General features: G+C 54.4%; 1 protein-coding gene across 1 annotated transcript in view; it reads right to left on the reverse strand.

Annotated features, from left to right (window-relative positions):
• Positions 1-2,681: 2,681 nt before the first annotated feature.
• The window catches only part of GFPT1 (glutamine--fructose-6-phosphate transaminase 1), a 47,816-nt gene continuing 41,022 nt past the window's right edge, over positions 2,682-9,475 (reverse strand). The window contains exon 19 of the mRNA XM_074164179.1: positions 2,682-3,068. Within this exon, the coding sequence (XP_074020280.1) occupies positions 3,039-3,068 (30 nt within the window). The 3' untranslated portion in view covers positions 2,682-3,038. The remainder of the gene's footprint in view (positions 3,069-9,475) is intronic.

Consider the following 9,475-nt stretch of genomic DNA (forward strand, 5'->3'; position numbering starts at 1 on the left):
GTCTGTCTGTCTGCAGCCAGCTCGGCGAGAAATCACTTTGCCAGGAGCTCAGGATGGTGGTTTGGGTTTTGGGGGTTTTTTTCCCCTCCGCCTCCCTTTCTGTAGAAGGAAAGAGCTGAAAGAGCTGAGCTGTGCTGAAAGCCGTTTCCACACTCGCCCCCCCCTCCTCGGAAGGGTTTGCAGCTGGGGGTGGGATCCTCTGGGGCGCTGGCAAGTTCCAAATGCTGCAGCTCACTAATGCATAAATACCGCAGGGTTTCACAGTGCGCCGGGGAAGAGAGGAACACGTTCAGGCTGCTGGAGAAGTTTAGAGGATCTTTAGCCTGGGAAGGAGGGGGGGGTGTTGTCTCGGCTGCCCCCATTTGCGGTGGGAGCGGATCTGCTGGTGATGCCGCAGACAAACTGGTGCGGGAGGGATTCCAGCAGCCTCGGGACGCGCTGCTGCACCGTTTTGGGGGGAAGCATCAAGGGTTTTTTTCAGCTTTGCTTTGTCTGTCTAATTTCAGCCGGTGCAGTCTGGAAACATTTTTACTCTATATGAATTTTTTGAAATGCATTTCAGTCAGAGGAACAGATTTGTGCTAGATCCGGCCCGGGGGGGCTGTCAGTGAGGGTCCTGCGCACGGGGACCGATGCGAGCCCGCGGAGCCCGGTTCAGCTGGGTTACTTAGGCCTTTGCACGAGGCTTTTGAGAACAGTGCAGGGCGGAGAGGACAAACTTACTTTCACAGACGTACAACTGTCCTTTATTATCCTAAAATGTGGTTCTGGCAAAGAGCAGCCACGCTCTCGTTCAGATGGCAGGAGAAGCAAGGATATTCCAGGGCTGGCACGGAGCGGTGCCCAGGCAGGAGCACGCTGCCCTGGTTGAGGAGCAAGGCTTCGAGGGTGGCATTAGCCCCGTGGTGACCCCGGGCTCGGAGGCAGGAGATCTCTTCCAGTCCTGCGCCCCCCTCCACAGCCTGATTCAAACCTTGGAAGCAACTGGAAAAATTTCCCCCTTTCTGCCCCGTCTTAAATCAGACTCCGAGTGTCTGTGCTGCCACCGAGGGCCTGTGCAAATCGCCGTTATGAGTCAGGCAGAAAACTCAGCCCCTGTCTCTGGATGTACCCCTGCAACGCCGCTGTAATAATGAGTAATTCCTTTTGTTTGCAACAGGCTGCCCTCTGCTAAAGAGTGAGCTCTCTCTGCACCTCTTTTATCACGTGCACTTGATCCAAGGCACAACTGCCTGTGCGCATCCCGTCTGCGGCTTAAACATTGTGGGGTGTTCACTTCTTGTATTTTATATATATTTTTTTTGCCCCCTACATTCTAGGTCATGTTGATTGAATTGGGGTTGGGACTGATCTATAACTTAAATAGCCCGTGTGCCAGGGGTTTTCCATACTCTCCGGAGCACCGGAGGGAGCTGAGCGTGCTGGGGGCCCGGCCAGCCGGGCTCTCCCTGCTTTGGGGACCCGAGGGAAACGGGGACCCTGGAAAATCTGCTGGCAGCAGATTGCAGGCACTCTGGGGGTGGTGACAAGTCCTGTGGAGGTGTATGGACAGCCTTGGGCACAACCAGGCCACCCACCCATGGCGTTATCACAGGCCTGTTAAGGCTTTAGTGCCCTGAGGTGTGTGACGGAGCATCCTGGATTGTATTTAAAAAGAGAAAAGCTTGATCTTTCGCTCCAAAAGGCTGCAAAGCAAACAGAGGCAAACGAAGGCTCCCGAATTTATGCCTTCAAAAGCCCGTAGTTGTATAAGGCAGTCTCAGCTACTGCCTTGTATCACACCAACGCCTCCTTCACTTCCTCGCTGAGATGGGTGTTGTTAAAGCTCAGAGCACTTTGCAGAAGAGTTTCAATCCTGAGCAGCACCCACGGGAACATTTTGTGGGCAAAACGCTGAGGGTTGTCGCTGAGGGAATGATCCGAGTGGTGGTTCCTGCAGTAACAGCTGCCAGAGAGTCATGATCTCTGACCTGTGACCAGGGACCAAGTGGGATCCGGGGTTATTCTGGCTGACTTGGTGCTTGGTACCTTCAGGAATCCCTGACCCGCTGGGTTCATGGCAGTGAGAGCTTTATGCCTCTGCAAGCCAGACCCCTCGCCTCTTCCCAGCCGTGTCCTCAGCCCGGCTGTGGCGGTGGTCGCTGTGAGCAATGTCCCTCACCAGGCCAAGAGCTGCTTCTTGACATCCCAGCCCCACAGTATTGACACCAAGCCACTGCTCCTCTGCATCTCGTACTGGTTTTTTTTTCAAATCTAATCATACGGAAGGTGATGGTTTTTCTCCGTTCCCAGGAGCTTGCCATAGACATTTCAGCAGGTTTGGGGAGGTTTTTTTGGCCAGCTGTTCCTGTCTGCGTGGGACTGGTGTGTTAAACACACAAAGCAGGGTGCGGGGCTGTCCCTGCAGGCTCTTGTGACAAAACCATCACAAGGACTAAAGGTCCAGCCTTCCCATGCTGTCTATATAAGACACATCCTCACCACGCAGGCTAGAAATTCAAGCCAAAACAACACAGACTTAAGCCATCAAAACTGTCACTGAACAGGGAAAGAAGGGAGAGCGGGGGGAGTCATGAACTTGGCTTCGTTTCTTGGGCTGCAGAAGCCAAAAAGGGAAGAAACTATCCAAGAAGAAAGACAAACTGGCACCTCCAAAGCAGAATGCTCTGCTTTTGGCATTTGCTTTAAAAATCAAGACATCTTTGGAGACTTTTATTGTTTAAAACCTAAAACCAAGGCAAGAACTGCAGTGCAAAATGCCACCAGCAAGTTGAGTAATCTGGGGACTGTCACTTCTCCAGGGGTTCTTCTAGGCCTTACTCGGTGCAGAACACTCAAATCTGGGGCTGCCAGCCTGTGCCCCCCGGAGCAGAGAGGACCTGAGCGATGCTCGTTGCTGCCAGGGGTGGGCAGAGAAGGTGGCAGCCCAGGGACGTTGTTTTGGGTGCAGCTCACCCCTCTCGCTCCTTCTCCTGGAGGTTCTGGCACGGCTCCTCGGGAGGCGAGTTGCCCACAGAGCGGCGAAGTGTCCTCGGTGGTCAGTCTCGGGGGGCGGCGATGCGGTCCACCTGCAAAAAGGACAGGCAGCCCTGAAAAGAACAGCCATTTGCCAGGGAGGGGTGGCCACGCTTCGGCACCCGGACACAGCCGGTGGCTCAGCCCCCTCAGCTGCAGAAATAGTAGCGTGGGGGTTGAAAAAACCCCGGAGATAAGGGTATCTGCTTTCTGCGGTGTTAATCCTGGGCTTAAACAAAGGAGGACTTTGTGCGTGCGGGGGAACCATCCAGACTTGGTGGGATTACTCACTGTAACTGAGATACTACAGGAAAAACTTAGCATGATGAGGGGGGTTAATCCTTGCTTTCAAGGGATGTGTGATGTGGTGTAGCTCCGCTTCCCTTTGTTGCCTGTCTGCTAACGACTGCGGAGGCCACCGCTCCCTCCTCTGCGCCTTGGGGACCGCGGGGGGAGTTTGCCAGTGGCCGTGGAGCCCTGGGGGGAAGTTGGGTGGTTGTGAAGAATCAGAGATGGTATTTCTGGGACACTGAGATGCAGTTACTGTCAAAACATGCTGGAAACTGGGTCATTTGCTGCAATTCCAGCAGTGAAACTGGTCTGGTCTTGGCTGGTGTTTCTCCGTGAAACGAACCTGCTCTGGGCTCTGGTAAAGCTGTGGCTCTGAAGAGGCCAAGAGTCTGGGGCACAAGCTCCCAAACTCACTTGAGGGAAGGCAGGTACAGACAGTGTAATTAGCAGGCTAATTAGCACTGTCAGCTCTGTGCCATGTTGGGTGCTGCTTTGGAACTGCCTGTGGGTCAGGCAGTGGGTCAGGACCCCTCGCTCTGGGCTTTTCTACCTGTTTTCATTCTGGGAAGCAGCATCCACCCAGGCTACGTGGTCTTAGGAGCAGCTGTAGTTCTTCCCATAATTTTTCCAGCCATAGAATAATGGCAGATATTTCCCTTTGGAACAGGACTTTATATAGTGCTTTCCATACACCATAGTCCCTGGAACAGGCAGAAAATGTCAAAGACCACAGCATTCCCAGGCTGGTGAGCCCTCCTCCCAACTGAACGTTTCGCTGCTTGTTCCTACTGATGAGAAAAGTGTTTCTTCGCTGATATTTCCACGGTGTTAGAGCCCGGGTCTCGCTGCAGTTCTCTTTTTTTCCTATGCTAATAGCAACCACCCACATCTACTCAAGAAGAGATTTTCTCAGAGCTGTGACCAGTGTACCTCCAGTTCTCCACACCCCCCCAGCTGCTGGCCTGCTACAAACCAGCTGGTCGCATCCAGCTGGTGCATTAAATTGAAGACAGCTACAAATCAATTATTTGCTTTATTGCTTTTCCATGTAGGCATTGGCCACGATACCACTTGGGACACGTGGGAACGCAAACGGGAGGGGTGAAATGATGAGGTACGGAACACTTCTTAGAGAGATGTGACAGATTTTAAGCTGCGATGGGTTTAGGAGCAGGTTCGAGCTCTTGCTTTGTCTCGCCTGCTCCCCAGGAGCCGTGCCTTCCTCTCGGTGGCACCTCGCGCTGCACAAGGTGACCGAACAACGCCCTTCCAATCTAGATTAGGAGGTGGGGAGGACAGATGTCCTTTCCTGGATCCAGCAGTGCCTGGAGGAGAGATGGTTGCCCCCAGGCCTCTGCCTCCTTCCCTTTCCTGCAGCTTCACCAAGGCGAGCCCCAGCCTGCGGGTGCTCCCGCAGCCCCTTTCTGCCCCCTCTCCACCAGGCTGGCAAAGCGCGGCGTGAAGCTTGGGACCGGGACAAGCCCCGTGTTCCCGGCTGGCAGCACCTGGAGGGGAACGAGGGACCAACTCTTGTGTCCATACAGCCCCACAGCAAAAATTCCTTCCTAGCCCCAACTGCTCTGCTGGCCAGCGGGTGCCTTTCTGGGGTAGCTCACGTCGGCCTCGAGACCCGCTTTTCCCCTGCCTTACTTGGACGTGCTCCTGCAGGGACAGTCCTCGAGGCAATTAATTCATCCTACATTTTAAGCCCTGTCGTGAGCCCTTCCTGAAGGCTGTCTGCCAGTTATGCTAAGGGAGGTGACGTGGCTCTCCTATGGAGAGGAGGGGGATGAGGATTGCCCTTCTCCTTTAGCAACACGATCAGCGGGGGGGGTGTAATACACATCCACCGGGTCACCGAAACCTGTGACTCCTCGCGGTGTGGTTCTGTTGGGAGTTTTTCCTGTGTGCAACTCTGAAATCCCCCCAAAATTCCACCTGGCGATAGCTGGCAGCACAGGCTCGATGTTGCATTACCAGGGAGGTCGCCCTCTGAACGTGAACCTCCTGTCTTGGCATGGGGCATGTGTGCCTGGGGTTTTCCCAGGGTGGGCCAGTGGGGGCTGTTTGGGTAGAAGAGATTATTAATTTTCAGCAGTGTCTCTGGCTGGGCTCGGAAAAGCATACGCCTGCCTGTGGATAGGAGATGAGGCAAAAAAATGCGAGAAGGAATGTGAGTCCCTGCCACAGTTGACAGCAGAGCGGTGACCACAGGGGCCATTCTGTCTGTCCTGGTGGTGCTCTTGCACTGGTATCGGAGGGGGGCCCACAAGTGCTGGAGAGGAGGTTTTGTAGCTCAGGCTGGGCTTTCCCAGTGCGCTGTGCCAGCAGCCACAGGCTGGTAGCTCTGACGGGTGGCTTTGGTTACAAAACCAACTTCCAGGCACATCCTCCGTGTTTGCCAACGCGACGTGCGTCATCCTGTGCAGGCAGGCAGCGTCTCACCCAGTGCCGGGTGCGAGAAAGCACCCGCTTGTGAGCCCGGGGAAGGTTTGTTCAAGTGGCAACTGGTATCAGAAGGGAGGAGAGGCGGCATCTCCTTCCTAGCCGCGACTCGCTGGTGCGTGTGGTGCCACCGAAGCGGAGAGGCTGCTGGAGCCTGCCATCCTCCGCAGCTCTTGTGTCCCACGTCCTGCTCTGCTGGGGATGCAGAGATCTGTTGAGGCAGAGCTGGCGTGTCCCAACGCAGCCTGCTCCGGCCAGGAGACCCCGGCACATCCCGTGCCCCTGGACACGCACTCCCATCTAATGCGGGTTAATTCTGAGCAGAGATGGAAATGAGAGGAGCAGGGAGGGTTTAGCCGCATCCCACACAGATTTGCTGATGGGTCACTTCAGCTGGAGCTGGAGCGTCATTTTGGTGCAGCCGAGGTGTGGGGTTTGCTTGTCCAGGGTAATTTTTTCCTTAATAAGGTCTCTGGGCACCCTCCTACCGCTCAGAATGGGCTGGCCGGGCTGGCCACGCTGCCACCGTCCTGCCCGTGGTCTGCATGTATCTCCCGATGCTCGGGAGCCCCTGGGAGCCTAATTGGCTCCGAGCTCTGAGCTGGGGTGGTATCGGGAGCGTCTCCAGTGCGTCTGGGCTCACCGCCGCTTTTAGCATCCTGTGCTGAAGTGCTGCTGCTGCTCACTGTCCAGACACGGGCCAGCAGCTTGTTTGTTTAAACTTGTTTCCATAGGAATTTGTAAGGACCATGGGAACATATTTTATTTGACCTAAACAATAAAAAATGAGAGTGAGGAGGGGAGGAGGAGTCCTGTCACATCTGATTTGTGGGTCTGATTTTTCTCTTAGGCTGGGTAACCTCTTCAGCACTGAATGGACCGTCTTGGCAAGTTGGCTTGTTGGTTTTTTCTCCTTTGTTTTTTCAAATGCCTGCATGGAAATAGGTCAGAAATAGCCTCTTTTTAAGCACACTGGGCAGCTTTTGGATCAGGCTTGCAGTAATTCAGAAACTCTGCTTTTATCAGAGAATCATAGAATGGTCAGAGTTGGAAGGGACTTTAAAGCTCATCAAGTTCCAACCCCCCTGCCCCGGGCAGGGACACCTCCCACCAGACCAGGATGCTCCAAAGCCCCATGCAGCCTGATATTGATCATCTAGATCGGAAGGGACCTTTCAGATCATGAAGTCCAACCATCAACCCAGCACTGCCCAAACCACCACTAACCAATGTCCCTCAGCACCACGTCCAGGGATGGCAACTCCACCACTGCCCTGGGCAACCTCTTCCAGGGCTTGACAATCCTTTTGTTCCCCAATATCCAATCTGAACCTCCCCTGGCGCAACTTGAGGCCGTTCTCTCTTGTCCCATCGCCTGTTCCTTGGGAGAAGAGACCGACCCCCCCTGGCTACACCCTCCTTTCAGGGAGTTGGAGAGAGCGAGAAGGTCTCCCCTCAAGCCTCCTTTTCTCCAGGCTGAACACCCCCAGCTCCCTCAGCTGCTCCTCACAAGACTTGTGCTCCAGACCCCTCACCAGCTCCGTTGCCCTTCTCTGGACACGCTCCAGCCCCTCAAGGTCTCTCTTGGAGTGAGGGGCCCAAAACTGATCACGGTATTCCAGGTGGGGCCTCACCAGTGCCAAGCATACAAGAGCTTTACGTACGAAGAAGACCAAGGGGCAGTAAGCAATAAGCCCCCAAAGGTTGCCGACTGGGAGCTGGAAGGCAACTTTTAGAGCAATCTGTTACGGTCCGTTCAGGCTCTTCAACACTTAAAAGAAGACCATGAGCTGGAGCTGAAGGAGCCAGATCGTCCAAGTTTAAGCACAGGCTGCACCTCCAATGGCAGCAAATGGTCTCGCTGCCTCTGCCTTTGACTGTGCCACTAAAGCAGAACCTCTCGCTGCTTTGGAAGGGGGAGTGATGCTCTCCTGCCTGATAAATGACATGCATTGGGCCGTGCGGAGCGACACGGGCTCCCGGGGTGCTGTTAGTCCTCTGCCAGGAAGGTTGGGATCGCAGAGGGAGCTGCAGCAGAGATGGGGGATGAAGCCAAGCTGTTGCAGCGTGTTGCTTGTTGGACTTTGCAAGCGGTAGGAGCTGAAAATGAGGTGAGACAGAACTAGATGTAATAGCAGCAAGGAGATGCTGGAGGAGCAGCCCAGCAAAGAGGGTGTGTGGGCAACAGGGAAAGCTGCCGCTCAAAGTGGAACTGGCCAGGATGCTCCACTGAGATCAATTTCCATCCCCGTACAGCGGTTTTTAACGTTTCCCAGGAAGGCCCATCGGCTGTCACTGGAGCTGAGGCCTGTAAATCCCCGTCATTAATGCTCTGAATGCTAAGGGGGGGTGCTCTGGCTCCGCAGGGCGATGCTGTGGGGCTGGCGAAACCTCCAGGAGCTCAGGACCCACAGGCTCAGCAGGTTGGGCTGACACTCGGTGTGCTGCCCTGAGGGCTTCGTGCTCTGGACAAAGCAGGGGTCCCTCCTTCTCTTTGTGTATCTTCACACCACTGCATTGACTGTGGCTGCCTGCTTGCTTAGGGGGGGGAAATTAGAAAACAGGTTTTACAGCTTTCTGCGGTGGCGTAAGGAACAGTCGGTGGCGTAAGAATCATAGAATCAAGGACCAGTAAGGCGTAAGGACCAGTTGCTTTTCTCAAAGCAAGCAGCGGGGTCTGTGCACACCAGCCTGCCCTGCGAGATCGGGCTCCTGTGTAAGAATGGCTTCACCACGACTCCGCGTTTCTGTCCAATAGCACCCCAGTAACTGGGAGCCAGTTTTACTGGCAAAACGTTCCCCTCCTTGTTCTGCCAACCATCTCCAGCAAAAACGTTGCTGCGTACCATTTTGTTTCCAAACTTGTGTCCAAAAGGCACCTGGGGTGAGACTTCCCCATAGCATGCCCTACGGACTGCTGCTGCCCATGGAGCATCTTACAGTGCCCTGGGAACTGGCTTTTCTCTGGTCCCGGGCGAACGTGGGTGGTTTCTGTGCGAGCAGTTATTGTGCGGGGCTACAGGGATGCTCTGCAGTGGCGAAAAAGGGGTTGCCAGAGAGAAAGAGAATACGGTGTTGAATAAACACCATTCCCAGGGCCTCGGCGATGCACAGCACCCCTGCAAGGGTGAGCGCTGCTTTAGAGCCGAAAAGACAAATAGAGGTTAAATAAAGAAACTTGGGTGAATGTGGATAGTCGGGAGCTTGAGGCTGGGCACTGGGGCTGAGCTGAGCCCGCGCCGTGGAAGCACACCAAGGGTTGCTCTGGGGGGGCCTGGGAGCGCTTTGGAGCAGACGATCCAGTCTAATTTATTCAAACCAAATGCTGATACCTTTCTGTAAATCTCACGTAGCCTCTGGGAGTTTATTTATTTTCAAATGTCACGTTGTATGAGACCGACTCTATGCGGGGTTGAAGAGTTTCTGTGCAAAGGGCCTGCAGATCCTCTGCCCCTCCTCTCGCTGCTTTTAGCCTCCTCAGGATGTAAGGGAATGGCTTTCTTGCGAGCAGAGCTCAGGACCGACTTGCTAAGGACCCTGGATGTGTCCCTTTGCATTTGTCTTCTCACTGCTTATTATTATTATTATTTATTAGCTTAAATTAACTATAATGTGTGTGGTCAGATGGCCCGGCTGGAGAAATGAGCAAAGGGGAACCCTGGCAGCGGTCCCGGTTGGGATACAGCTCCCTCGCTCCGCAGGGTACAGTACTTGGAGTAGATTA

The sequence above is a fragment of the Numenius arquata genome, chromosome 26 (assembly GCF_964106895.1).
Source record: "Numenius arquata chromosome 26, bNumArq3.hap1.1, whole genome shotgun sequence".
Lineage (NCBI taxonomy): Eukaryota > Metazoa > Chordata > Aves > Charadriiformes > Scolopacidae > Numenius > Numenius arquata.